This window comes from Artibeus jamaicensis, unplaced genomic scaffold (assembly GCF_021234435.1).
Source record: "Artibeus jamaicensis isolate MK-2021 breed Jamaican fruit bat unplaced genomic scaffold, CSHL_Jam_final contig_444, whole genome shotgun sequence".
NCBI lineage: Eukaryota > Metazoa > Chordata > Mammalia > Chiroptera > Phyllostomidae > Artibeus > Artibeus jamaicensis.
In genome coordinates this window covers 523,844-551,790 of record NW_026521831.1, presented here as the reverse complement: position 1 = coordinate 551,790, position 27,947 = coordinate 523,844, and the positions used below count along the sequence as shown (strand labels likewise).

Below are 27,947 nucleotides of genomic sequence, written 5' to 3'. Positions count from 1 at the left end.
GTGCTCCCCACAAGCAAAACCAGCCTTGAAGTTGAAAAGCCGTTTTTATTGAGGGGTTTGGAGGGACAGTCTCATTGTAATAGTAAAAATACTAAAGTTGAATGTAAAAAACACCATGGTGCAGTACAGTGTCTGGCCAGGAGGACACAGTGACCGCCCTGCAGGGGCGTCGGGTGGGGCAGTGGGGATGTGAGGCTGCTCTAGAGCCAGGTGCTACAGGGGCCGCTGGTGGGACGTCCCGAAGAGAGGGGCAGGGCGGGGCCGGCCTCTGTGGGACCACGCTGCCGACTGCACACGAACTGTGGGACGCGCCGCAGCAGGTCTGCACCTGCGCCTGCCCTGGGGTGAGCTTCAGCCCAGCCCCGAGCCTGCCACGGGGGCCTCAGTCCTTGGGCTGCCATGAGGGGCTGCCATGTGCTCCGACCCGAGGGAGGGGCTAGGCCAGCCCGCCACAGTCCGGCTGCTTCTGGGGCCTCTGGGTCAAGCACGGACAGGTCACAACCGGGGGCGGCTGCGAGGGGCTGGGGAGCTGCCCGGAGCCCAGCTGCACTTGGCTACAGAGGTCCTCAGCACTTCCTTCGTGAGCCTTGCCGTCTGCAGGCCAAGGCCACGTCCGGAAAACTGGATGAAATAAATTAAGAAAAACCGCAGGACAGCCCTCCTCCTGAACGGCCAGGCGCGCCCCGCTCACAGCACGGAAGTCCTCCCATCCAAGCATGAGGCCGGAAAGAGCGACGTCTGATGCAGGCTGTCCATGCGGTGCCCTCCTGGTCCACGGAGCCGGCACCTGGTGGGCCCCCTTCAGGCCGTGCCGCTGGCTGAGTAGGAGAACTGGGGGAAGTGCGGCCTCCGCTCGCTGTCCACACACTCCATGCTGTCCTCTGCGGGCGGGAGACGGGGTCCAGGCACGGGCCAGGGCCACTGAGGCAGGTCCCGGAAGACTGGACTCCGAGGCCCCGACCCCCAGCACCGGGCCCTCCCACCCTGACCTCTGCCCTCCTCAGGGGATCTCTCCAGTGAGGGTGGACAGGGCAGCCTCCCCGGGAGGGCAGCCCAGGCCCTGTGGTCTGGAGGGAGGCGGCTCTCACCTTGGTCAGGCGGGGTGATGGTGATCATCTGGGCGGTGAACTCCTCGTCAAAATACCTGGTGTCTGTCTCCGAGGTGACCTGGGGCTTGAAGGGTGGACTGAGCTGCAGGGCAGGGTGGCAGGCAGGTTACAGGCTGGCTCTGCACCCACCACCGCCCAGCACATACCCGGCCCCCAGGGGGCTGAGCCCGTCACCTCAGCCAAGGACAGGCCGGGTCCTCCTCACAACAGCCTGCAGGTGACAGGTGGTAGTGCAGCCCAGCTTGGAAAGGCACCTCAGCACCCCCCCCCCCACATACACACACACACACACACACCCCCGAGGCGGACGGGCCAGGGTGGGGGTGAGTCCATTTTAATTTTCCTAGCTTTCTTGTTTTCAATTTTGATTTTCTTACAAACTGGGAAGGGGGTGGAGAGGGCACCTTGGAGCAAAGTGTGCAGAGTGGGCTCCCCCACCAGGTGCCTCCCACAGCCCAGTGGCTGGGGCTCCCACTTCAGTAGGCCACAGTGCAGGGAGAGTCCCCACCGTGGTCCCACAGCCCACCTGGGCTGGCAAGTGGCCTCCCTGTATGGTGGGCCCTCGGGGCAGTTACGCCTCTGCAGGCCCAGGGAGCAGAGGCCAGTGCCAGCCATGTGGAGAGCAGGGTCCAGGGGGTGCACCCCAGCCCCAGCCCTGCCCTGGCGTGTTCTCGAAGCCCCCCTGCAGCTCCCCCCCAGGAGGCGAGGAAGGGGCCAGGGCCCCTCTGTCACCCAGGCCCCCAGGTGGTGGGGCAGGGGACTGGTGTTGAGTGTGGGGCGTGGCTCAAGGGCCCCAATGCAGCCTGGCGGAGTCTGGGTGCCAAGAGGACTTGCCACAACCCAGAACATGGGGGGTGAGGGTGGGCTGTGCACGCAGTGAGACAGTGCTGCAGGCAGGCGCCCCAAGTCCCCCAGGCCCTGGCCAGGGCTAGGGCAGCCCCTTGTGAGCTGTCAGGGTCCTTGTTCAAGGCTGGGCAGGAGTCAAGCCCTTGGAAGGCCAGGCCAGGAGGCAGAGGGCCGTGGGGCCAGAGCATGGAGCAGAGCTGGGCAGGGTGGGGGCGCCCCGTCCTGCAGGCAGGGGAGGGTGGGCTGGCAGCGGATGGGAGTGTGCTTGGTGATGGGCACCCTTGGGCCTGCACCGGGGGCAGGGAGGGGGCATGTGCAGGCTGCAGCTGCAAGCTCCTGGGAGGCCTCCCTCAGGAGCCAGCTAGGCAGGTGCTACCTGGCTCCCGCAGCCCAGAGGGCAGGCCTGGGCTCTTCTAGTAGCGTGAGGGATTGAGGTCAGACAATGGGAGGAACTGGGACAGCAGGGTAAATGCCCCCACCCTCAACTCCAGCACGCAGCACCCTGGAAGGGAACCAAGGCCCTGGAAGGTAACAGGGAGCCACTGGCAGGGAACACACACAGACACAGCTCCTCCCAGGGAGGGGTGGGGGCAGGGGACACCGAGCCCGGGGAGGGTGTGGGGTGGCCCTGTGGCGAGAGGCGGGGGCAGTGCACCTTCTTCTCGTACACGTCCTGCCACACGATGCCGGCGAAGAAGCGGTGCTGCATGATCTCCTTGGCGTCCTCCGAGCCCCCTCCAAGCCTGCAGGCGACAAGAGGCCGCGGTGACCCTGCTGCCGCCTGCCCACCAGGGCTCAGGCCACCCTCCAGGGCCCTCCTCCGCTGGATGAGGCCAGACTGCCGGACGGCACTGGGCAGTGTGGGCGGAGGGTGGTGGGGACGCACAGTCCCCTGGCTGAGCCTCAGCGGGCACAGAAGGCTGGGTGAGCAGGAGCTGCCGGCGGGGTGGGGTCTTCCCAAGGGGTGTGAGGGGCCAGCTGGTTATGGGCAGAGACACCCCCCCCCCACCCAACAGGCTGCAAGGGACCTTGACGCCCACCTCTGCTTGGGGTCCTTCTTGAGCAGCCCAGACAGCAGGGCCTTGGCCTCGGGGCTGAGCGTGCGTGGGAAGCGGATCTCCTCCATGAGGATGAGCTCGAAGAGCTTCTCGTGGTCCTGGTTGTAGAAGGGCAGGCGGCCGCACAGCATCTCGTACATGACCACGCCCAGCCCCCACCAGTCCACGGCCCGGCCGTAGTCATTGTCCTCCAGCACCTCGGGCGCCAGGTACTCAGGCGTCCCGCAGAAGGTCCTCATGGTGGCCCCGTCCTTGATGCCCTCCTTGCACAGCCCGAAGTCAGTGATCTTGACGTGGCCGTCCTTGTCCAGCATCAGGTTCTCCAGCTGCGGGGCGTGGCCTCGTTAAGGCCATGGTCCCAGCCCTGCCCCCACCACCCTGGCCCCCCGCCCCCCACCAGGCCCACCTTGAGGTCCCGGTAGACAACGTTCTTCTCCGAGTGCAGGTAGTCCAGGGCCGACACGATCTCTGCGCCGTAGAAGCGGGCGCGGTCCTCGGGGAACACCCGCTCCCGCGACAGGTGGAAGAAGAGCTGTGGGGGTCGGGGGGTCTGAGCCAGGGTGCCGGGCCAGCCTGAGACCCCCACTGGTCGGGGCAGGGCGGCAGGCCCCCTGCAGCTGGGGTGGCAGCACTGTCCCCAGGCTGGAAGGGAGCCCGAGGCTGGCGCGGGGTTGCTCAGCCCCGGCAGGCAGCCCTACCTCGCCGCCGTTGGCGTACTCCATGACGAAGCAGAGGCGGTCGTGCGTCTGGAAGGAGTACTTCAGGGCCTGCAAGGGACACGGGCTGGAACTGCAGCTCCTCAGGCCAGGCGGGGGGGCCCCAGTGCATCGCTGCCCCACGGGCGGAGCTTGGGGGCTCGGCCAAGTCTCGGGAGCCGGCATCTCAGTGGCTGGCAAGTCCCATGAACTTGGAGGTGCCCCAACAGGCTGCCCACACCCCCCCCCGACCTGGAGAAGACCCTCCGTCCTGGCGCAGCTGCCGTGTTTTGTGAGGACGGCCCCCTTGTGCAGTCCCCACACGCACATACTGCCTGGCTCCTACTCCAGCAGCTGGAACCGGGAGGTTCCCAGGAAGGGCGGGCGAGAGAAAGCTCAGCGGACGAGAGCAGCAGACAGGGCCGGGGGCACCCGGGTGGGGAGCCAGACCCCGAAGTGTCCAGTAAGACCCTGGAGGCCAGGCCCAGCTGCCAGGGCCTGAGTCCAGACCCCAAGGACCATGGGAACCCACCGTGACTTCCAGGAGCGGCCTGGCACACCAGTGTCTGGGTGACTCTGCTGTTCCCAAAGGCTAAGGGACCCCCACAAAGGCTTCCTGGGCGGAGCACCCCAGCTCCCCCTTTCACATGTGGGACAGTGCGCATGGCCCATGGGCCTGCGTGAGGCACCTCCACCTGACCCCTCAGGCCTGCCCGCTGATGCCCCAGCACCACGGCCCAGGAGTCCCCAGCCCTGGGGTGCACAGAAGTCTGTCCTCGATCCAGGCTGGCGCCTGCCTGCCCCACGCCTGACGCCCGGGAACTCGCCGGCCACAGAAGCGCCCGGGGCCACTCACCGTCAGGAAGGGGTGCCGGGAGTTCTGTAGCACTCGGTTCTCCGTAAGCGTGTGTGCCACCTCATCCTTGGCCACGATGACCTCCTTCTTGAGGATCTTCATGGCGTAGTAGCGGCCTGTGGCCTTCTCCTTCACCAGGATCACCTTCCCGAAGGTGCCCTTGCCCAGCAGCTTCAGGTACTCGAACTCGTTCATGGTCTGCGGGGTCAGGGTCGGGTCAGGGTCAGGGGCCGGGGCCGGCCTTGCACAAGGGCACGGGGCTCTACGCCCCACTCGGTGCCGAAGGAGGGACAGCGCCCCGGCCTCCTGGAACCCGGGGTCCCAGCCTTGCTTCTGAGCCAGGGCTCTGAGGACCAGACTGTGCTGCCCACAGTGGGGAGACCATGGGAGGGGCCAGGCGGGGGCTGCTCACCACTCGGTGCTTGGGCTTGGCCAGGGACACCTCCATCTCCTCGGCCCCCGAGTTGTCACTGGGCGAGCCCGATCTGAACTCCATCATCTCCTCCTCCTGCCGCTTGAGCCCGTCGGCCACTGTCTGGATGGCTGTGGTCCACTCCTCCCTGTAGGGCACGAGTTAAGGTCCCAGTCCTGTTCCCGCCCCTGTGCCCTCCTAAGCCTCGCCTCCACCACCCAGCTCAGAGGCCCCAGGAGGCTGCTGGTTGGAGCCCTGGGCTGGCCCCGCCCACTCTGGGTCTTCAGCACTGGGGGCCCCAGCAGGATGGACTCCCCTTCCCCCAAGGGCCTGAGAGCCCTGGGGAGCCAGGGCCCACCCCGTGCGCCCACCCCGTACCGCTCCTCGGGCGTCTCCACGTGGAAGGTGCGCTCGATGACTGTGGTCCACTGCAGGCACCGGATGATGAAGGTGTTGGGCCGAGGCCGCTCTGTCTTCATCAGCTGGCATTCTGGGGGTGGGGCCGGCAGGTGAGCACCCTGGGTATGCGCCGCAGACCCCACCCCCAGGTCCTGGGAAGACCCATCCCGTTCTCTCTGCAGGCTTCAGTTTCCGTCCTCACAGGATGGGGCTGGGACCCGTTCCCACGCAGATGCTGCTCTGCTCCGGAGCCGCCCCAGTGCATCACCCCTCCCACAGCCCTTCCCACGCTCTCTGAGCCCCCACTCGGGCCTCAACTGGCCGGAGGGGGAGTGCAGGGTCCCAGGAAGGTGCCGAAGGGTGGGGCCTCACAGGAAAGCAGCCTGCCTACTGCATCCTCCTACCCCCTCTCCTTACAGACTCCCCCAGGGTGGGCCTGTCCTGAGGCAGCTGTAGGATGAGGCCCCCCCCACTGACCCCACCCCCCACCCCCAGGGCCCAGGGGGTCCAGGCAGGCTGGCCCGCCTAGGAGCACACACACACCTGGATGTCCCGCACACCTGTGACGTGCAGACACCTGGGTCACACACCCTCCCCCCAGAGCACAGAGCCTGCATCACCTGCCGAGGAACTGCGGGGACGTGTTGGGTCGGAGAGGGGTGTGCGTGAGCGTGGGGACTGCAGGAGGCCCCTGGGACAGGTTCCAGCCCAGCCACTGAGGCGGGGGGCGGGGCCCGTGCGGGGGCGGGGCCCGTGCAGGGGCGTCTGGCATCCCAGCCTCTGCATCCTGGCAATAGGAGGGCCTGGGGCCCCGCCACACCCGGGGGGGGGGGGCAGGGCGGGGGGAGCAGTCTGTCAGGCCTGCGGCTGGCTGGGCGCATGGGCCCAACTCTGCATGGAGCAAGGCGTGTCAGCACGGGGTGGGGGCAGGCACCCACCTCCCACTTGCTAATGGAGGGCACCCGGTGCTCCTGGGACCCAAGCCTGCCACGCCCATCTCAGGGCCTGGCTGCTGGACGCCGTCTGTGAATCCGCCCCTAGAAAAGCCCCTTGGCCGGTGCGCCAGCCCCACCCCAGGGCTCAGGCAGCCCCTCTGGCTGGCCCCCACCTCCCACCTGCCTCCAGAGAACCCCTCACCCCGTGTGCTTGGCCGTGGGAGACCCTCGAGGGGTCCCATCCTCCAGCAGGGAGGCCAGGCCAGCTGCCTCCAGGTACCTGGGCCAGCCAAGGCCCTGCATCGCCACAGCCTGCCCTCAGGGGGCGTCGTCTGCCTCCTGGGTCTCCCCTCACTTGGGCCCCCGACTCACTTCTCATCAGCCCAGCCACTGGCAGGACAGTAACTCTGCAACCGTCCCCCTGGTGCACTGGGGGGTACGCTGGCCGTGCCCTGTGCCCCCAAAGCACGTGCGGGGTAGCCGAGGCGCCAGGCCCCTCACCCAGCACACCTGCAGGCCGGGAGCAAGGGCTCCTTCTGTCCACCTGGGCACGGCCTGCCGACGCTGCGGCCAACTGAGACCCCAGCTGGAACCTGGGGTCTGGCGAGGTTGGGGGCTGGATGGCAAGGAGGATGGCGCTGAACGGGGACCGTACCTGGGGTGGAGCCAGGACCCTCCCCCCACAGTGGGCACTGCACCCCAAGCCCCTGAGGCAGCCCAAGACGGCCATGGGGCTCGGCTAATGAGCCCATCAGGCAGCCACACAGCTGCCGCTGTCCCGGCCCCCAGCAGAGCAAGGGTGACAAACAGGGCTAGAAGCCCACCCAGCTCAGCTCCCACCCACCGCCGCCGCCCCAGGCCCAGGCGTGGGACGCACCTGCCACGCCCCCAAGGTTTGCAGCAAGGGCACAGTTTACAAAGGGGCCGGCCAGCCGTGCCCCTCCCCCACCCCAGCTGAGGACAGGAGCAGAGGTGGGGGTGCAGGGGCGGGGCCTCTGACGACCTTCCAGGGGCAGCGCATGCTCTTCCGGGGACCACAGAGGCCCCCACAAGCCGGGTGCCCCTCGTGCGTGCTCATCCCACCCCCCCAACCAAGGGCTGCGCTAGGCAGGCTCCCTCCAGCCCTGGCTGCCCCAGGCTGGACTCTGCCCCCACCAGGCCCGGCCTTCCAGCCTGCAAAGTGGGAGTGCCCAGGACAGCCCCAGGGTCACCGGCCTTGGGACTCTGCACAGAGCCCCACCCGGCAGCCCTGGCCGCTAACAGGTTCCCCTGGTGACTCAGAGCCAGCGCTGCCCAGCCTGGGCCCTGGCGGCCACCAGCCCCCAGCAGAGGGCCCCTCTGGGGCTCACTCACGTGCCACGGAGAAGTTGTTGAGGGGCGACTCGCGCTGCTCCACGTCCTGCGGCCGCTCCTTGTAGCCGATGAAGGTGCCGTCGTTCTTGAGCAGGAAGTAGCGGGGCCGCCAGGTTTTGATGTACTCCCCTGAGGACACCAGCATGTGAGGGGCTGCCGCGGCCGGACCCACACCCCTCCTCCCACAGACCCCAGCACAGGCAGCTGGCTGTGCCGGGCCCGGCGGGCACCTGGACAAGGGGCCGAGGGCCCAGTCCAGAGGGCTTTCCTGGGGAAGGTGCCCCAGCAGCTCAAGCACTGGCCTCAGCCACCTGCTGGGGGCCTCAGGGCCAAGAACTCTCCCCACCCACGCTGGGTCGGCCACTGGTCGGCCAAAACAGTTACTTTGGTGCCAATGGCAGGCGAATAGCTCACCACAGCCGACCCCCAGCCGAGGGGATGGAACCCCGTATCCATCAGTGAGGGGACAGCACCATGTGCTGGAGACCCAGGCCTGCCTGGCAGACACAGGCCCTCCTGCAGCCCTTGGGACAGAGCCCCCACCGCCCCTGTGATAACACTCACCACGCAGGGGCCAGAACAGTCGGCCCCGGGCACAGCAGAGGACAGACCCAGGGGCGGCGAAGCCCTGTGGCCCTGGACCCAGCCCCCCGCCCATGGGTCAGCCAGGTACAGCAGCTCCCCCCGAGTTTTGCGACATCAGCCGTAAACAGGCGTTCGCACAGAAGTGAGCAGATGTCCTCTGTGATATTCGAGCGACTGTCATTTTTCATACTGACACCCAGAAAAAATGTTTCATTTACATTTTGCCGAGCAAGGAGTTTGAACAACAGTGGAAAACTTACTAATGAGGCAGCCGCTTCTTTGGAGGAGCCACGGGCAGGGCGGGGTGGGGTCCCCGAGCTCTGGGCCGAGCTGAGCCCTCCCAACAAGAGCGGAACCACCAGAGCCGCCTGGCACTCGGGCCAGTCCTCCTCCCCCCCAGCCGTGCACCTCTGGGTGCAGCCTCCAAGGCCCCTCGCTCTCCGTGACCCTGAGCTGCCGGCAGGGGGGGAGGACCCTGGGGAGCGAGGGGCTCCAGCCACCCCTAGTGCCCTTCCCTGGGGAGCCCACCCACGGGGATCCTGCCACCAGGCCCAGGCACCACAGCCGGTGACCTGGGGTCTCCACCCCGACAGCACTCAGCGGGGTCTCCACCCAGTCCCCTCCTCCAAGCCCCTGGAGACAGGCGGCTGCGGTCTGGCCCCACATCCAGGCCCACGAGGGGCCTCCGTGTCCCCCTTCCCCTTTGGCGCTGGGGGTGGGAGTGAGCAGAGCGGGCTGGGGAGGGGTGCGCCCACCGCCCGTGCGGTGCCGTGCGGCCGACTGCGCCCGCTCGCTGCCCCCCGCCTGTGCGCCAGTCTGGAGCTGTCGGTCCCTGATGGAGTGCCTCCCGTCCCACCAGCTGCCACTCCCTGGGACGCTGACTGAGCGGAGAGTGATGAGCGAGGCATCCGCGCAGCCCGCGCATCCGTCTTGATACACCAACTGTGCCGGCCCCACTGTGCGCAGCGAGACCACGGCGCACACTGAACCTGCAGTCAGTGGCGGTCCTCACTCCATCCGCCCCCCCAGGCCAGGACACCCCAACACCCAGGACTTGCCTCAGCCAAGTGACCCTCAACCAGCTCTCACCCTACTAGCGACCCCAGGGCTGGGAAGGTTCTAGAACCCAGAGCTGGGAGGGGGCCCAAGGGAGCAACATGCGAGGGAAGGGGCTGAGGGGAGGGCGCCCTGCCCAGGTGAGCCATGGGGCGGGCTTTTGAGGAAGGGCCAAGAGCCCTCTGGGCCCTCCACCAGGCCCTGGGCACTGATGGGGGCCAAGGCCATCCCCCCACCCAACCTGGCCAACCCCAGGAGCCAGATGACACCCAGGGGGGGCCCCGGGAGGCCAGGGCCAAAGCGCCACCGGTTCGGCTCCCCAGCCGAGACCACTCCACACCAGCTGCCAGGAAGCGGGAGCCACAGCCAACCTGGGCCTGAGCCAGGGGAGGTGCTGGGGCTCCAGTGCCCACCCCACCCCAAGAAACTGCTAGCTGGGTGGCAGGCGGGCAAGAGGGGTGCAAGTCAGCCCCCCCTCGGGGTTCTCTTAGAAGCCCAGCCCTGGACTGGCAGGGTGGCCGCACAGCTCCTCTGAGACCTCATCCTACAGAGCCCCCACCAGGGAGCCAGCTGCCCCGGCTGGGCTGGGGCTGCAGCTTAGCCCGGCCCCCCCGTCGGGTCAGGGCTCCACCACCTCTTCCTGGGGCCCAGGGCCCCTCCGCCGAGCCCCTCGGTACCCCGGGAGTGGCAGCCCTCGAGGGCCCCTCCCACCTCCCTGATCTTCCTGGATGCCACTCTGTCCCACAGGGCTGCAGGACCCTGGAGAGAGGGGGACTCCTGACCTGCGCGGCCAACCTCGCCCTCAGAGCCATGGTGCCAGGGCTCAGGGACAGGACTGCGTGCACCCTGGCCCAACTGCAGGCCAGACACGGAGGCTGCAGACGGCGGGCAGGGCTGCCTGCGGTGGACAGCCTGAGGGGCAGCTCGCCAGGCCGGGCCCCCGGGCACACGGCACCTGGGCTGCGGCCACCTGGACGCCACGCCCCGCACTTCCAAACACCCTCTGCAGTCCTCGGCTCTCAGGGAAACTGCTGGGTAAACACTTTGCCGCAGTGGCGGCGCTGGCGGCGCTGGCAGGGTGCCAGGCAGTGCCGCGCTGTTTCTCCACAGCGAAGCAGCCCCAGCAGGCCCGGGGAGCGCCGCCAGCTGACAGCGGCGACCGTGCGGTCCCCTGCCGACGCCACATCCATCGCGCCGACAGCTGCTGGGTGCCCATTTACTTTCCCCAGCACAGCGCGCAAACGGCCCTGCTGACGGTGGCCCATCCATCGCCGCCTGCCAGGCAGGGGTCACCTCGAGGGGTCCCTCTGCCTGTGCCAAGGCGGGTCCTGTGTCCCCACACCAGCAGGGCACTGACCAAGGCCAGGCGAGGGAGGCGCCGCACCAACCCCCGTCTGTCAGGGCACAGAAGGCCAGCATGGACGAGGGAGGACAGAAGACCGGGGAGGTGGCGTCTCTGGGCCCAGCAGAGGCGCCCGACGCACCCAGGTCCTGATATCCCCCCAGAAGGCCCCACCCAAGGCAGGCACAGGGCTTCCCACCGAGGCGGCAGGAGAGGGAGCCAGACGGGGGCAAACAGCCCAGCACCCCAGCTGCCCAGAGGACAGGTGGGTGAGCCCCACCCCCGGTGGACACGCCCCTGGGAAAGGACAGGAGCGCCCCCAGGCTCCTCCCAGGGTCTGGCTGCTGAAAGTACTGCCCCAGGGACAGGGACACATGCAGTCCCCAGGGGCGCGGGCCACACCCACGACCCCCTCCCTGCAAACCCTCAGAGGAGCTGGCACCACGCCCCTGCATCTGAGTGAGCCCTACGCATCCCCGAAGACTCAGGAAAAGGCACCCTCTGCGTGGCAGGGGTGGGGGCCAGGCCAGGAGGGACCACGCCCTCGAGACGGCCTCCACCTTGCAGCCTTCTCCTGTGGTGACGGGGTGGCAGGCCACCTGCCCCGTCATCTCACATCCCGGGCCTCCCCCCGCACTCCAAACTCAGCTGCCTCTGAGCCCCAGACCTGCCGGAAGGCTTCCTGTGTCTCTGTCTAGGATCCCACCAAAGGCACCGCGCCCGTCAGCACCCCAGGACCCACTGCGGATGGGGACTCGACCAGCAGGATCACCGGGGAGACGAGTGAGGGGCTGTGGTCCCAGGCCACCTGGGCACCCCGCCTGAAGCCCCCACACCGGCCCCAGGGTCTCTAGGCTGTAGGCCTTTTACTGCTCACGGTCATGAGCTGCTGCGGTGGGCAGGAGGGATGAATGTGAGGCCTTGAGGGGACACTGCCTGGCTCTCACCCACAGCCCCGCACCCTTGGCCAACCTGGCCAGGACCGGGTCTGGGCTGCGGGCCTTCTGGGGGGGCCGTGGGGCACAGCTGGGGCAGGCACAGCACAGGGGCGGAAGTTGGGGGGGCAGCCCTGGGAGCAGGCCCAGAGACAGCCGGCAGCTCCAGTTACAGGCAGGCCTGTGGGGAGGGGGTGGCCCCCGCGCCTGGCAGGTGTGCCTGGGCACAGGGGACACCAGCGGGAGGGACCGGATCCAGGACCTGGCCTGGAGGCACTTCTAGGAACCGGCCTGATTCGACCCAGCCAGCTCCTGGGTGCAGGCGGTGGGGAGTGGGGCACAGCGGGGGCTTCACCCTTCCCCCCAGCACCCCTGTCCAGTCCGGAGCTTCCCTCCTGCACACACACGCTCTGCCACCCAGGGCAGCTGGGAGCCCCAGAGGCCGCCCGGCCCAGGCCCTCCCCTCTGTGACCCCCGTCGAGCTTGGCCCCGGGGCAGGACAGCTGTGCCTAGAACGGCCAGCACCCAGGAAGAAGGCCACAGTGCCACCCGCTGGGTAGCCCCAGGCCGTGGCCCCTCACCCCCACCCCCTGCAGGAGGCCCAAGCTTCCTCTTTTGTTGTTTTGAAGGGAAAACTCAACACACTCCCAAAACAGGAAACCGAGCCCCATGCAGCTGGCCCGGCGCAGCCACGCATCTGCACAGGTCCACACGGCCAGCGGGTCAAGGCGCTGCCTTCCCCGGCACGTCCAGCGAGCAGGGGCCCAGCACCCGTGCCCCCCGTGGGCCTGGCAGCCCGTGTGGACCCAGGGGCTGCTCTGGACCCCGAGGGTGTGGGCCATGGCACACGCTGCCCTGTGATCGGGGGACTGCGGGGACCCCAGCCTCAGCCACAGGGCGGGGCCTGGGTAAGACCTGGGGCTGCCATGGCAGTTCGTGCTCCAAGTGGGCTGGACAGGACTGCCAGGCCACGTCCCCCGTGTGTCCTCGGCAAGTTGCTGCCTCCTCCCAAGTGGGGCAGGTGGCAAGCTCCACGCACCCCACGCCATGTCAGCAAGGTGGGACCTCCACGCCCCCCACAGGGCCACACGAGGAGCACAGGTGATGGCTACTCCAGGGCGAGAAGCAGGGAATGGCCTCAACTGAGGGCTGGGTTGTGGAGAGGCCCAGGAGCTGACCGCCCCAGGAGCCCTGAGAACGGAGCCCCACCTGGCACAGCTCCTGGGGGCGAAGGTAAACTGAAGTGCAGGCGCCCAGCAGACAACATAGGTGGCCCTTTCCGGCATGGCCCCAGGGACAGGGGAGCCCCACTCCCACAGGCAAGCTCTCCTTGACCCCGTCACTCAAACCCGACTTGCTGGGTGCCCAAGGCCTGCACCCCACTCCTTCCCCAGGCCCGGGGCTCTCAAGCCTGTGGCCCTTTCCCTTACCCTGTGTCCCCCCATCTGACCACCCTCCTGTCTGTGGGTAGGAGTGGGGCCCCATGGGCACCAGGAGCATGGCAGGGGCGGGCCGCCCCAGAACCACTGTGCAGACTAAAGCCCCGGCCTGCGCAGTCTGCAGACAGCCGGGGCTACAGGCCGGGCCCAGCCAGACCTGCCTCCGGGGCTGAGCTGGTTTTTTCAAGTCGACCTTCAAGAGTCAGGAGTGCGCAAACAGACTGAGTCTTTAAAAAGGGAAACGTTTGAGCAAACCTTGGGCCCCAGCACTCAGGGCTCAGGATGTCCACCCCTGAGGGGCATTTGCCCACCTGCCCCGGGCTCACTTTCCTGGGGACCAGCTCCCTGCTGGCCACACAGGGACATGGGGGCCAGAGGCCTGGCCTGGGCCCCACGCTCTGCACCCTGCAGCTGCTCTGGCCTAAAGCGCACAGCATCAGCCCCTCAGAACTCGGCTTGTGGCCCACCGCCCACCTCCCCCAGGGGTGTGAGGAGCCCAGGCCCAGGGGTCTGGCCAGCACAGGACTGGCCACCCCGCTCCTCGGCAGTGCGCGCAAGGTCCCTGGAGGCAGCCACTTGTCAGGTGGCTGGCCCTGGGGTGGACGCAGGAAGGATGGATGCGGGCTGTCGTCCACAGTGGTACCCTGACCTCCAGGTCGCTCTGGTGGCCACAGAGCCCCCACACCCACCTGTGTGCCTGAACCTATCCCTGGCCAGGCCCAGGTGCCAGGAGCAGGGGAGGGGCACAAAGACGCAGACCAGCATTGCAGGTGGGGCCCCCGCCCACCCCCAGGCCAGACGAGGACCCCACTCCACCCAGAGCTGCCCCAGGCCCGTCTTCCTCTTCCAGTCCCTGCCCCACAGGCAGCGGGTCAGGCAGAGGGTCAGCCAGGAGCCGCAGGAGGAAGACTGGCCCGGGGCAGCTCTGGGAGGCTCCTCCGAGGGGGTGGCGGGGAGGCAGCACTTCCGGAACGCCTGGGCGAGCCGAGGAAGCTAGGCGAGGGCTGCCCCTGGCTGCTGGGCAGCTGAGTGGGGCCCAGACCTGCCTCCCGCCCTGTCGGCGGCCAGCAAGCAGCCCCCACCCCACCCCACCCCAGGAAGAGCCTGCATTCCTCCCCTAATGGCACCTCCAGCCCCTCACCGGGTCACCCCAAAACCCAGCACACGTTTGTGGGGAGCAAACCCACAGGAGGACAGCAGGGACCCTGACTCGGCAGAGTGGGGGTGTGGCTGGCCTGGGGCGCACGGGTCCCCAGGAATGGAGGGGGGGGAACCAAGGCCGGAGACACCCATCGCACTTGCCCTTGAAGACACATTGCAGGACGCTGATCCCTGACCTCCAGTCCCTTCAGCAGGCTCGCACCCTGACCAACAACCGCAATTTGCCCCGGGCACCAAGGGGCGCACCTGCCGGAGCCTGGCCAGTGGGCAGACACCCCAGTGACAGGGCAGGGGTCCGGGCGTGTCCCGGGCCAGCTCCCAACCTAACAGTCAATAAACGTTAGCCAAGGTCAAGGTCAGTCCCAGGGGGAGAGTGTTTCTGCATGGCTGCCACACACAGGGGAACGGGCCAGGGTGGGGGCGGGGTCCTGGACCCAAGAGGCCAGGCAGCCAGAGCAGGGCCTGGCCGGGGGCTGCCACACAGGAAGCGGGGCTCCCGGGGAACACAGGGGTGTAAGCCTTGGGGGAGGGGCTCCCCAGGGACTGCAGGCCCCTGTGGACCGTCCCCCACGGCGGCCCGAGCGAGTTCTCAGAACACACGTCTGACCACATCCTCGGCCCTGCTCTGAGCTCCGCAGCCGCCACTCACCGCGTCCACCGGAGCGGCTGCAACGGCCCACACCCCTGGGGAGCTGCGTGTACCCCACAAAACCCAGGCCCAGGCCTGCCTTCGCCACACCTCCCTGTCTGCTCCTTCAGTGTCTGAGGGCCCCTCCCACTGGGCTGTGGGCCCTGTGGTGGGGAGAGGGGCACCCTCACCCCGTCCTCCGGTGGCCAGTGGGCTGGCGGCGAGATCCTGGTACCGTGAGAGGGGCAGGCCTGGGCGATGGGGAGTGAGGGGCTTGGTGGCCCATCCCTGTCCTGGGGCAGGAGGGAGGGGCCTTTCTACAGAGTGGATGGGAGGCGGCCCCTGGCTGCTGCGCAAACACTCGGGGGCCCTGGGTGTCTGGGTATGTGGCTCTCCCCCAGCCCAGGCCCAGGCGGGCACAGAGCCAGGCCCAGCAGCCCTGCCCTGCCCTCAGGAGCCCTCAGGCAGTGCCCCGGGGCCACCAGCGAGCCAGGCCTTGGCCGGGCCCCAGCATCCTTGCTGCCTTCCAGGAAAGTGGGCAGGGAGGTGGCAGTGGCTGTCCCTCCACTGGGGCTCAGGCAGGCGGCCACTCCATCGCCTGGGGCCTCCCCTGCCCCCACCCAGAGGTCCCACCAGGCTGTGCCCTAAACGCCAGACGCCCCGGGCCAGCCCCACACACTCACCTCGCTTGTGCAGCCAGCCCTCCTTGACGATCGCCACGTCGGCCATGGTGCCCCGGCGGCTCGCTCACTCCGTTCGCTCCGCTCCTCCTCCTCGAGTGGGAGGCTCTCCGCAGGCCCAGCAGTGTCCACAGCCTCTGGGGGCAGCAAAGGGGCACGTGAGGCTGTGTCCAGCTTGGGGCCCCTCCAACCCACCGGGGAGCCCACCCAGGGTCTCAGCCTGTGCACAGCCCCCAGAGCCCCTCACTTGCCCAGCGGAGCACCTGCTGGGGAGTTCTCGTTACTGGTGCTGCGCCCTGTGCCCCTCACCGCCGCAGCCACGTCCCCTGGCCTTTGGACAGGCCTCTCCCATTCCCCAAAGGCCCTCCCAGCACAGCCCAGCCCCGACCTGCTAACCAGCAAACACCACCCACTGCAGGCAGCCCTCCACCATCCCACCCCCCACCCGGTGAGGATGCCTGTTCTCCCTCTCCCTGGTGTCCCACCCACAGGCTGGGGTCCTGGGCAGGGCATAGGGCTCCGCCCCCAGCCTCCGACCAGGAAAGGAGGAAATTCAAGTGTGGAGACAGCAGGGCCAGGAGTATGAGCGGCGGGCGCCATGGTGCCCTCCAGGGTGATGTAAACCGCCCCCCTCTGAAACCCCAGGCTCCCCCTAAACCACAGCGCCCCCACCAGCCTGAATCTCGCTCATTCATTCGGCCAGGCACTTCTGGTTTTGCCCGGCGTGGTGCTGGGGACAAAGAGAGGTTCAGACAAGCCTGTCTGTGAGCAGCACCCGGTCCAGGGCCGGTTACAGTCGCATAACCACAGCATTCAGGAGGCAAGAATCAGGGGGGGCTGTGCAGACCAGACCTGGCGCCACCCCGCACTGTCCCACCGGCCGCCTCTCCCCAGCACACACTCTGGCCATTCATCATCCACGCGCCCCCTCCACCGCTGCCCTGCTGGACGAGCTCCTAGGCATCCCTCAAAACCTGGCCTGGGCATCCCAGCCTCTGTTGGCCCCCCAGACGGGCGCCCCAGAGGGCAGGCCTGGGACACTCCTCCCTGGGGTCCTGGGCCGGGCGGAGACTGCCGAGGACTTCCAGAGTGGACCCCAATGTGGCTCCTCAGCTGCCCTCTCCAGCAGGGCCTTGCAGGAGCCGGGCACCCAGCACTGCCCAAGGCTGAGCACAGGAGGGCGGGAGGCCCCACTCCCCGCCTGGACGGGGGCAGACGTGGGTGGTCCAAGGAAGTGCCCATGTGCGCAGCAGGCCCATGGGCGGTGATGGGCAGGAAGCGCGAGGACAGGGCCCGCAGCCCCACGTGCTGGGCACGGGCCATGGTGACACTTGAGTGGGCGTGGCCTGTGGGCAGCAGGCGGACTCGAGACTGGCCTCCGGTTGCCCCCCTACCCCCACCAGGGCCTGAGCAGGGCCCGCTGCTGACAGAGTTGGACAGCTGTGGAAAGCCCGTGTGTAAAAATACATCTGTGCACACCCTGGGCAGTGCGCGTGTGCACACTCAGACACAGCCAGTGCTCCCGCCTGCCTCTCCACGCAGGGCGGAGGGACGGAGGGACCCGCATCCTGCAGCCTCTGACTGAGAGCCTACACAGTCACCGTGAGCAGCCCCCACTGTTGTCATGAAACCCCAGCAGTTAAAAGCACAGTCTGTGCCCCAAAAGGGCCCCTGCCCTCCAAACGCTGGGTTGTGGACTGCACACTCAGCTGGCCGGGCAGGGAACCAAGCCCTCACTCAACCACCCGGCCTTCACTTGGGCCAGGGGCTCAGAGCCGTCAGAGGGGCCTGGAGCCAGGCAGGGCCACAGGGAGAAGGTAGGGGCCCTCTGGCCGCAAAGCACACGCCTGTGCCCCAGCTCCCGCCACCCCCACCCCAATCTGGCATCCTAGGCCCAGCCACCATCCAGGCCCCAGGCTCTGCGAGGGGCAGGCAGCTCCTCCAGAGCCCACCAAGTTCAGGGAGCAGTTTCAGGACCCGGGAGGGCGCGTCCTCCTCCGTGGATTACTGGGCACCACAAACAACTTTTTGTCTGTGGCAAGATGAGGTCTCCTTCCAAGGGCCCACCCACAAACTTGAACGAGGGCGGGGGCCAGCCTCTTCCTAAGGCCCCTGAGCGCCTCCGGTACCCCGGCCAGCTCTGGCCCGACGCCCAGAGAGCACCCGCGGGGCCCCCGCCGCAGGGGCGCCCCCCGGCCCAGCCCAGCCAGCCGCGGCCGCGCCCCTCCGCCCCAACCCGGGCCTCGCCAGCCGGAGGGCCGCTTCCCCAAGGTCAAGAGGGAGGCCCGGGCCCGCCAGCACCCCTGGCCCGCGCGGCCCCCGCCCTCCCCGCCCAGGCCGCGCTCGGCCACTTCCTGCTCCCGCGCCTCCATTCCGGCTGCGGCCCGCGCCCGGCCCCGGCGGCCGGGAACAAAGCGGCGGCGCGGGGAGGAAATCCGGGCCCCGGTGGCGGCCGCGGCGGGCGGGACTCACCGGGGGCCGCGTCCGGGCGAGCGCGGGCCTAGCCGGGCCGCGGCCTCTGGCGCCCGCCGCTCCGCATCCCCGCGGGCAGGGCCGGGGGCGGGCTGGGCGGCGCGGACCCGCGGCCGGCGCTGTCGGGCGGGCCTCGCGCCAGGCCCGGTGCTCGTGCGCGGCCGCGCTCGCGTCCTCCGGTGCCTGCTGCGCGCGCGCTGGGCCGGCCGCTGCTCCGTCCCGCCGCCGCCGGCCCGCCCCGTCCCCGCCCCGCGCGCCCCGCCCGGCCGCCCGCCCACATCCGCCTCCGCCACCCGGCGCCCCCACCCGGGCCGGGAGGGCGAGGGCCGGGGTGGGGCGGGGGGCCGCGGACCCGGCGCGCGCCAGCCCGCTGGTCCCCGGCCACACCCTCCCCGGACTCAGTTTCCCTGTTTGTCCCCAGAGCCGCACGACTCCGCCCCGCTCTGGCGCGACCGGAACAAATCCCGCCTCTGCCTCCCAGGGTTGGGGGCGGGGTGCCGCAGGCTGCAAAGTAGTTTGACACCAGAATGCGACCCAAGTGGTAACCCCCGCTGGGGGCCAGGGAGGGAGCGGCCGTGGCTGTCCAGAGAGACCCAGTCTGAGGACCCTGGGCCGCCGTGCGGTGGCAGCGACGGTCGGCCGCATTGCGAACCCGATAGGGAGGGGGTGGAGGCCCCGGTCCTAGTGCTCAAGGTCGGTCTCTGAAGCGACAGGGGTCTGAGCCCTCCGTAGCGGGGGCGCTTCCAAGAGCTCCCTCTCCCCCAGGAGGAAGATACGGCCACGTGGCGGCTACAAAAGTGGAAGGGGACTCCTTCGCAGGGTGACAGAGAAGAGGGTCCAGGAACCCGTGGAGGGGCGCCTACTTGGCCTGGGAGGCTGCGCTGAGCGGGGAACAGAGGCCTGGAGCTAGAGCCGGGTCCGGGGCTGTGACAGCTGAGGCCACCTGGGACTCGCCCTCTGCTCAAGGGGCCCTGAGCACCCACTGGGGACAGCTGAGGGACCCGAGGCAGAGGGTCCCTAACCTCCTCCTCGCACGCCTCCGGAGCACTGCAGACGTGGCCCCACCCCTGACCCCGCCGGCCCTGTCCAACCCCGAAGCCTCCAGTTTCTCCTATGGCTGCCCCTCCCCCCAGCCCCGGGGCCTCTGAGTTGATAGTAACCCTTTTGTAAAAAGAAGATGGCAGAGAATTATCTTCCTGGAGTTGGTACGTATGGGGGGGGGGGGCATTTTTATTCTTCCTGAAGGATCAGAGTTCAGCCTAGGAGGATACACAGTTCATCTGGGTCAGAGGCAGGTGCGGGCCAGCCAAGCCCTCTGTACAGCGTCCATGGAGGAAACTGAGGCTTGGTCCGCGGCTCTGCAGGGAAGGACTCTCCCCAGCTCAGGGGCGCACGCTCCTGGGGTGGGGACTCCCAATTCCAGTCTCTCCTCTGGGCCCCTCTGGCCCCACCCCACCCCAGGGCAGCTGTCCCAGCTCTGACTGTGTGTCCAGAGGTGGTACCTGCCTCTGTGGCCAACGAACAGGCTGGACCAGACACCCGACCTAAGGGTCACCCTCCAAATGTCTGACCTCTGTCCATGGCTTGCCGCCTAGATCTTCTATGTGGGTCCCTGAGGCCCCTCTGGGCACAGCCCACCAACCCACTGTTCTCCCAGGAGAGGCTTCGCACCCGTCCCTCCTCCTGGGTTCCACGGTGCTTTGGAGAAGGTGAGGGAGCGGCAGAGGAGGAGATGATGGGCTGGGGTGGCAGCCAGTGGCCAGGGGGGTGCCAGGAGGGCGCCCTCTCCTGGAAGATGCCGGGACGAACTCCCCAGGCCTCTCAGGCTTGCTAATGTTGGCGGGGAGGCTGCCCTGAGGTGGCCCCAACCTTCTGGCCCACTGGCTGCTGGCCCTTCACCAGGAGGCCTCCCTTCCTGCTGGCACCCTGCAGGTGCCAGGACCCACCGTGAGCCCCAACCCCTCCGTGGCCAGCGCCTCCGCACGAGCCTCCCCCTGATGTGGTGCCCCTGCAGGCAGGGCCAGCCCCTCTTCCACGGGCCTCCTGGGGGGAAGCAGAGCCCTCTGCCACCCAAAGACACCCCCTCCCGCCCAGCAGACGGAATGAGGAGGAGAGGGCCCAGTCTGTCGCCGGCCAGCTGGAGGCTGCTGGTGCTGCCGCTGCAGCCGCAGGGGAGCCCCTGGGCCAGATGTTTCCAGCCAAAACTGCAGCCCCTCGGGGAGCTCAGGCCCCTCCAGCCCTGTCACCTTCTGCAGCTGCCGGCCCTCAGGCAGGACTCGTGGCCCGGTGCCCCGGGGCTGCCTAGTCTCCGCAGCAGCTGCTGGGCGGGACCCCAGGGCAGCTCCCAGGCCAGCTGGCTGCCTGGCCTGCGGCACCCGGGAGGCGCCTCCCGTCATCCCAGTGCCTGAGCCCTGCCTGGGCTGTTGAGGGACCCGAGGGCTCTAGTGGTGCCCGGGACCAGAGTGCCACAGTGGAGCTGCCTGGGATGGCCCCTCCTGGGACCATGAGGACGTAACTCACAGGATGTTCCTCCACCACCAGCCGCCCCTCCCTGGGCGAGCCTGCCAGGCCCACCCCCAGCTCTTGCCGGCAGCAGCCTAGTTTGCACGGGCCCCTCTCTGGGCCCCGCAGCCTCTGTCCAGGTGCCCGAGGAACGTTCTGTCCACCAGCTGGGCAGGGTGCTCTGCCCACCCCGGGGCCCCTCTCCAGGTAGAGCCCCACACACAGGCCTGGCCTTCCCTCCCTGCCTCCTGGGGCTCAGGGCCTGGAGGCCTGTGGTGCAGCGGGAGCCACCCGCCCCCCCCCACTCAGGAGATGCACTGAGGCCCCACTTGGTGCCAGGAGCTGCGTCACACCCTGCAGACAGAGCTCCAGAGAGGGCTAAGGTCTCCGGAGGGGGACAAGGGCTTGGGGTGGCCTTTAGCTGGGTGGCCGGGAAAGACCACTGTCGGGTGCCCACTGTTACAGACAGGAATCTGGGGACCCAGGAAAAAGCCTCCTGGGAGGAGCCTGAGCAGTGAAGGAAAGGCCTACGAGGAGATTGAGGTTCAGGGAAAGTGAGGGGTCACAGCCAAGGTCGCCCGGGGCAGGGCCAGGGCCAGGGCTCCGAGAAGGCCAGACTCCGAGGGGACGGTCCTATCTGGGCTCACTCCGAGGGACCAGCATTCAGTCCCTTGCAGGGGGCTGGGCTGAGTGCTGGCCCAGCTCTGCTCAGGAAGGGTCCCCAGCTGCATGGCCAGAACCAGGGGGTCTTGCTGGCAGGTGACATGGGAGTCGGGTCCAGGCCCTGGTTGCCAGGTTTAGGCAATGAGAACGAAAGACGTCTGGGCCCATCTGAGTTTCAGACAAGGAATCGCTGTTCAGTGTGAGAATGTGCTTTGTCTTCCCACAGAGCGTAGCCCCTAACGGGGGTGGGGGTGAGGGGGGTTGGGGGGTGCTTAGGCCCCCAGCCTGTGGCGTTTGACTAGGACAGCTGCCCCCCAGGTCACAGGAATCTCTGCCTCATCTGGGGTGTCAAGGACAATGGGTGGAGGGCTCCCCACTCCTCCTGCCAGCTGGGGTCCCACCCTTTATAACTCAGCCCCTCCCCCACCCTCCCAGCCCACCCTCCATGGGGGATGTGGGAAAGTGAGGGGGTGGGGGCTGGGGATTCAGAGACTTCAGGATTCGAACTGGGTTCAGACACCTGCCCGCAACGTGGTGGTGGGCTCCTTTCCTAACATCCCCACCCAAAGGGCGCGATGACCCCAGCATGGAACTGGGGCACTGCTGGGGGGCGGTGGTCCTCGGAGCCCCGAGGCTGCCCCCTCAGAACGGCCCCTTCGATCACGCCCTCCTAAACATTCCGCTGCCCACCGTGGGGACCCCTCCCCCAAATCAGCTCTGTCTCTCCGGGCCCCTCCCCCAGCAGGACCAGCCTCCTCTCCTTTCGCCGGTGCCCGCGAAACCCCTGCACCCACACCACTGGCCGCCCACGTGCACGATTTCCCACCTGCTCTGGGCTCTGGGGGCGTTTGTCCCCCCACCCTGCCATGTCTGCTGGACCTGCCCCAGCCTCACACACAACTCTGCAAGCGCAGAGCTGGCCCCGCCCCGCCCCCCGCGCCGAGGGCGGCAGTCCCTGCCCGGTTCTGGACTCCAAAGTCGAGGCTCCACGTGCGTGTTTGTAAGAGGGTCCCAGCAAAATTAACTGTGAACAGTGGCGTTCAGCGAAAAGGGAGTGTCGTCTTTTCCAATTTTATGATCCCCCCCCACAGCAACCCCCTCCGTCCCAGAGCCGGCTCCCCGAGAGGTGGCGGGAAGCCAGGGTCCCCACTGCGCCCGCGGGGGACTGCGGCAGCGCGGGCCGGGAGGCGAGCGGTCCCCGGAAGGGGTCCCTCAGCAGACGGGCGCCGTGGGAGCCCCGTGGGGGGGGCCGCCGAGGCGGAGGCGGCAAGTATCGCGAGAGAGCCCCCTCCCACCGCGGCGCCCCAGCAGGCGGCACGCGGGGCCCAGCCGGGCGGGGCGGACGGGGAAGGGGTGGCGAGCGTGACCTCAGCGGTTCCGCCGCTCCGGGAAGTCGGCTGGGCCCGCCCCCTCCGGCCCCCGCCCCGAGTTTCGCTCCCTCCGGGGCGGGGCCAGCGGCAGGCGGCGCCGGGCCGGCCAAGTTGGAGGGCGCCCCGCCCGGCGCCCCGCCGTCCTCGCGCCCTCCCCGCCGGGGCGCGCTGCCCGCAGCTCCGCGCGTCGGGGCCGCACCGGGGAGGGCGCGCGGCGCGGGCGGCGGCCGGAGAGCAGCTGGGGCGGCGGAGGTGAGCGCGGGGGGCGGGGGCCCGGCTCTGCCCGCCCCGCCCGCCGGCCCGCTCCCCGCGGCCGCGCTGCCATAAATGGGTCCCGCGGCGGCGGCGGCGGCGGCATCTGGCGGGCCGGGCGGCAGCTGGAGGCGCGGACCGAGGGCGGCGACTCGGGCGTCGGGGGACGCGGCGGGCGGCCACCGCAAAGCGAAATTCGGGGGCTCGGGAGCCGACGGGGGCGCCCGGCGGGGACGCGCGCAGGTCCGCGCGGCTCGTGCCCCCTCCGCCGGCGCCCCGAGACCCGCCCCCGCGGCGGAGCGGCTTCTGTTTACTTTCGGTCGAGTTTTCTTGTTCCGGGCAGGTGCCCAGGGCGGCTCCGGGTGGGCGATCACACGCGACACCCCGCGCCCCTCTGCCCGCACCCGCGACGGGCGCGTCGGGCCTCCGGGGCAGCGGCGGCCGGGGCGTCCGTTTGTGCCCAGGGGATGACGGCGGCGGCATGGAGTTCCCGGAGCACGGCGTGCGGCTGCTGCGCCGCCTGAGGCAGCAGCGCGAGCTCGGCTTCCTGTGCGACTGCACCGTGCTGGTGGGCGACGCGCGCTTCCAGGCCCACCGCGCCGTGCTGGCCGCGTGCAGCGCCTACTTCCATCTTTTCTACAGGGACCGGCCTGCGGGCAGCCGCGACGCGGTGCGGCTCAACGGCGACGTCGTCACGGCGCCCGCTTTCGGCCGCCTGCTGGACTTCATGTACGAGGGCCGCCTGGACCTGCGCGGCCTGCCGGTCGAGGACGTCCTGGCCGCCGCCAGCTACCTGCACATGTACGACATCGTCAAGGTCTGCAAGGGCCAGCTCCGGGGGGAGGGCCGCGCGCCGCCTCCCGAAACGCCCGCCGCTGGCGCCAAGCCGCCGAGTCAGCGCCCCTGCCCCCTGCCCGCCTGGGCCCCCGAGCTCTGCCCGGCCGCCCAGAAGGTCAGGCTGCCCGGGGCCGGGGTCAAGGCTGCCCTCCCTCCAGGAGCACGGGGGCCTCCCCCCTGCCAGGCCCCAGGAGAGCCGGACGGGGCTCTGGACTTGTCGCTGAAGCCTGAGCGGAGGAGGGAGCCAGTCCACCCGCCTCCCTGCGGCCTTCGGACACCGCCGTGCAGGCAGATGCAGCCCGGGGTGCGGCCGCTAGTGAAGGGCGAGCGGGACTCACTGTCGGAACAGGACAGCCTGGACCCTCTGAGCCCCCACAGCCCCCTGCAGCCACCCCGCGCTCCGGCGGTGCCGCGCCCGGCCGGGGACTTGGAGCCGCTGCCCGCCGGTGGGGTGGGCAGCCGGGAGCTGGCGTTGGATGCAGCGCGGGGCGCCGTCGCGGACGAGCTGGCGCTCGGCGGCCGCCGCCGCCTCCGCCTGTGCCCGCTGTGCAGCAAGCTGTTCCCCAGCGCCCGCGTGTTGCAGCTGCACCTCAGCGCCCACTTTCGAGAGCGCGACGGGGCCCGGGCCCGGCTGTCGCCCGACGGCGCCGCGCCCACCTGCCCGCTCTGCGGGAAGACCTTCTCCTGCGCATACACGCTGAAGCGGCACGAGCGCACGCACTCGGGCGAGAAGCCCTACACGTGCGTGCAGTGCGGCAAGAGCTTCCAGTATTCGCACAACCTGAGCCGCCACGCCGTGGTGCACACCCGCGAGAAGCCGCACGCCTGCCGCTGGTGCGAGCGCCGCTTCACACAGTCCGGGGACCTCTACCGCCACGTCCGCAAGTTCCACTGCGGCCTGGTGTGACGCGTGCGCCGCGCGGGGTGGCGGTGGGAGGGACCCAGAGCCGGCCGGGAGGGGGTCCCTGAGGCTGGACCCGCCTGGCAGGAAGAGCCCCGCTGCCCCCCAGGAAGGTGGCCTCGGACTCAAAGGGACTCTGCAGCCCTCCTCCCTGCCCTGCCCCCCAACCCTACCTTGTGCCCTGACTGAGTCTGTCTTCCTCTTCAGGCGGTTCTGGGTTTGTCTCAAGGTCCCCGGAGCTTGGCTCACTCGCCTCAGTGTGGGACAGCCTATCCTACCCTGGGGGCTTCCCCGGCCACCTCACTGGCATGTTCAGGGGACCTCACTGGCCTCGCTGCACCCGGTGAAGGGTGCAGGTCACAGAAGTTGGGGCAGGAGCCCGGGCTCAGCAGGGGCCATCAGGGCAGAGATGGTGCCACGGGGCACAGGGCCCATGGGAATGTCTGGGCAGAACCGTCCAGAAGCTAGTGGGTGGCTGTGGAGTCCCTGGCACGGTGGCGGCAGGTGGCCCGTGGTCCTGGCTGCATTGTAATGCAGTCAGAAGGTCACAGTTTGGGAACAGTTTTCTGGTTGCCGAGCCTCCCAGGGCGGCCAGATGGCGGCCGATGGCGGCGGACCCGTGGGCAATGGGCCGTGCCGCTTCCCTGCCTGGGCGCAGCGTCCAGGCGCCTCTGAGCTTCCTCAGGGTGGCCACTGCTGGGCCTCAGCAGGACTGGCCCTGCAGGTCACTGGTCCGTGCCCAGGGCTGCTGCTCGCTCCCAAAGCAGGGGCCGGGGCTGCCCTCCGACCAGGCCCAGGGCTCAGAGGGGCTTCCCTTCCCCGCAGCAGGGTGTGCCCGAGGCCCACTGTGGTGGCACAGGGTGGAGCAGAGGAGGGCGGCTGGCTCAAGCAAGGGCCCAGCCCCCACTGCTATGCACAGCCCTGGGTGGCTGAAGCTGCTGGGACATGGCGGGCACTGTACTGGCGTCTTGCTGGGGCCGCCCTGCCCTGCCTGCCAGCCTGCCAGCCTGCTGAGCAGCCTTGCTGCTAGAACCTCCGGTAGTGGCAGGGGTGGCAGCCCCGGTTGTGGGACTCCTGCAGGTGGTAGGGCCCGGGTGCCCCTGGTACCCCTACCCCCAGGGGCCGTTTCTGCTGTGACCAGACTCGGGGCAAGGACAGAGTCCGGCCCGGTTTACATTGTCTTCCCTTGTCCTGACGGTACTTGATGTTGTATTTATTTGTCTCCCTGGTGTGGAGTGGAGGGCCTTCCCGGCAGGCAGACAGACCGGCTCAGGATCCCGGAGGTGCTCTGCCCCTGCGTGTGGCTGCCCCTCCTGAGGCCCAGGGCTCGGAGGCCCGGACCGCCCTCCAGCAGGGGGCTGGATGAAGGGGCCCCTGCCTCTGACGGTGCTGCCCCCAGCTCCCCGCCTCCGGGGGCCAGTGGAAGGGCGCCCCCAGCAGGACGTGCTGCCTGACCAGGCCGCTGTGCGTGTGCGCGTGGCAGGGCCTGGTTTTCCCAGGGGTTTCCACGGGGCAGAAATGGACTTTCCTGGGGCGGGAAGTCGGCCCCAGGCGACCGACACTGGGGGCATTGTCTTCTGTGAGCGGTCACTGTGGTGTTAAGGTGTCACCGTGAGACAGTTCTTTAGTCTGATGATATACACAGTCCAGGTGACATGTGTACGTGTACGTGAGGTGCCGAGTGGGAGCACGCGGCAAAGGTGTGTGTGCGAGCGAGATCCGGGTGGAACTTGCGTGTGGGGGCCTCGGCCCAGCCTCCTGCCTCCCCTCTGCCCTCCTGCTTGGGGCAGGGGACTTCGGCTCCGGGTGACCCAGGGGACAGTCCTTCAAGCTGATGGTTTGGCCGGAGGTTTTGTCTGCACACACCCCTGTGTCTGTGGTGACAGCGGTTAATAAAGCCCCAGGTGGAGGTGCCGGATGATTCCTGGGGCCCAGAGTGTGTGTGTCTCCAAGTGTGCTGGGGGGGCTGAGCTGTCCCGGGTGCCACCCCCCGCCGCCCCCCACCGGGAGTGGGCTGGGGCAGTCTGCTGGCGTGCCCCCTTTCGCCAGGTTGTCCCACCCACCCTGAGTTCTCCCAGGGAGGCAGGTCAGTGCCAGTCCAGAGGCCTGGTGGCTCCTGGCCCTGAGGTTGGGGGGGGGGGTTTGCTGAGGAGCCACAGGCCCTGGGGCACCTTCCGAAAACCACCCCAACTGCCATGCCCGTCTGCCCGCACGCCCACACCCACCCTGTGCCACCATCCTTCTGTACCTCACGTGCCCCCTGGCTCCCTCAGGGTGGGACTGGACTGGGGCCCCCATGGCCTGGGTTTGGGGAGAGGTGGGCAAGGCGTGGAGAGCACCGTGCCTGCTGCCCTGCCCCCTCCACCGCGGGCCTGCCTCATCCCGGGGAGGCCTGAGCGAGGCAGAGGGGCACCTGGCCTCCTGTGTGTGCAAAGCCCAGCCCTGACCACAGTGACCTCTAGTGGGGGACTTAAAGGCAGGGTTGGGGGGCTCGTGCTTGCCTAGGGGTCTTCACAGGTCATCAAGCTGAGCTGGCACCAAAGGGCTATTGGTTCTTGGACCGACCTCTGAGGTGCCCCCAGTCCTGACCCCGAAGGCAGCCCTTGCTTCTGGAGGTCGGGCCTGCACTCCCAGCCTGCCCCGCACAGAGCCCCCGTCAGGCTCCCAGTTGGGCCCTGACTCAGCCCCGCCTTCTCCGAACTGGGAGGAGGCTGTCGTCAAGCCAGCCAGCGGGGACGAGGGCGGTGGAGAAGCTCCTTGAGGGGAGGGGGCCCAGGGGCCTGGCCCTGCGGCACTGACACTCAGCAGCTGCCGGAGCCCCATTCCCGGGCCGGGTGACCCTCTGGGCATCTTCCCTGGACGCTGCCCATGTGACCTGTGTGGCCTGGTAAACTGAGGCAGGGAGGGCCTGGCTCCAGTCCACAGTCCCCAAGCCAGCAGGTGGCAAACCCAGGGCTCCTTCCCCCCAACGTCAGGCATTCTGGCCGCTGCCTGGCTGAGCTGGCACCCCTGTCATAGCCAGCCCTCCCGGAGCAGTGTCACTGTGGGGCAGCTCGAAAGACCCCACAGGGAAGGCAGGGTGGGAGAAGAGGGGTCCCAAAGCCACCCCCACTCAGGGTGGGCTCTCGGGAGCCTCTGGGGAGGTGACAGAGCGGGGGCAGTGCAGGCTGAGGGCCAGCCACCATAAAGGTGACAGGCAGACAGGTGAGGGGCCAGAGTGAGCTGGGAGGCATGGTGAAGTGACAGTGGAGAAGCCTGGGGACAGCACTGGCAGCAAGTGCTGCCTGCCGAGCGGCCGAGCGGCCGGCTGGGGTCAGCGGCAGCTCCGACGAGGCCACCGGGTTGTCGGTGTGTCACAGGGAGGCCAGTGTCGGGGAGTCCAGAGAAATCTGGGGGCCAGGGGCGCTGAGGGAGCCAGGACCCACCTCCCCAGGCCAGACCCTGCCCTGGCCTTCAGCAGA

At 68.9% G+C, this 27,947-nt stretch overlaps 3 protein-coding genes across 3 annotated transcripts; 2 read left to right on the top strand and 1 right to left on the bottom strand.

Annotated features, from left to right (window-relative positions):
- Window positions 1–25: 25 nt before the first annotated feature.
- AKT1 (AKT serine/threonine kinase 1) lies at window positions 26–15,583 on the bottom strand. Its single transcript, XM_037164271.2, has 11 exons — window positions 15,493–15,583; window positions 7,664–7,792; window positions 5,355–5,466; window positions 4,977–5,124; window positions 4,565–4,762; window positions 3,712–3,780; window positions 3,420–3,545; window positions 2,996–3,339; window positions 2,611–2,698; window positions 1,089–1,191; window positions 26–881 (listed from the first exon to the last, which is right to left on the bottom strand). The coding sequence occupies exons 1-11, from the start codon at window positions 15,536–15,538 to the stop codon at window positions 802–804; spliced, it is 1,443 nt and encodes a 480-aa protein (XP_037020166.1). The 5' UTR covers window positions 15,539–15,583; the 3' UTR covers window positions 26–801.
- On the top strand, window positions 15,537–19,139 carry LOC128627555 (translation initiation factor IF-2-like). Its single transcript, XM_053666028.1, has 3 exons — window positions 15,537–15,626; window positions 17,962–18,654; window positions 18,727–19,139. The coding sequence occupies exons 1-3, from the start codon at window positions 15,537–15,539 to the stop codon at window positions 18,844–18,846; spliced, it is 903 nt and encodes a 300-aa protein (XP_053522003.1). The 3' UTR covers window positions 18,847–19,139.
- A 3,723-nt stretch (window positions 19,140–22,862) lies between these two features.
- Window positions 22,863–26,407, top strand: ZBTB42 (zinc finger and BTB domain containing 42). The gene has a single exon (XM_037164291.2). It carries the CDS (start codon window positions 23,230–23,232, stop codon window positions 24,490–24,492), a length of 1,263 nt encoding a protein of 420 aa, XP_037020186.2. The 5' UTR covers window positions 22,863–23,229; the 3' UTR covers window positions 24,493–26,407.
- The last annotated feature ends 1,540 nt before the right edge of the window (window positions 26,408–27,947 follow it).

Coding starts and splice junctions, on each gene's coding strand:
- LOC128627555 (XM_053666028.1), top strand. CDS start 15,537: ATGGTGCCCCGGCGGCTCGCTCACTCCGTTCGCTCCGCTCCTCCTCCT. Junction 15,627..17,961: donor CCCAGCAGTGTCCACAGCCT/CTGGGGGCAGCA, acceptor GGCGGGACTCAC/CGGGGGCCGCGTCCGGGCGA. Junction 18,655..18,726: donor CCCCGGTCCTAGTGCTCAAG/GTCGGTCTCTGA, acceptor CCTCTCCCCCAG/GAGGAAGATACGGCCACGTG.
- ZBTB42 (XM_037164291.2), top strand. CDS start 23,230: ATGGAGTTCCCGGAGCACGGCGTGCGGCTGCTGCGCCGCCTGAGGCAG.
- AKT1 (XM_037164271.2), bottom strand. CDS start 15,538: ATGGCCGACGTGGCGATCGTCAAGGAGGGCTGGCTGCACAAGCGAG. Junction 7,793..15,492: donor GGGCTGGCTGCACAAGCGAG/GTGAGTGTGTGG, acceptor TGGTGTCCTCAG/GGGAGTACATCAAAACCTGG. Junction 1,192..2,610: donor AGGACGTGTACGAGAAGAAG/GTGCACTGCCCC, acceptor CCTGCCCTGCAG/CTCAGTCCACCCTTCAAGCC.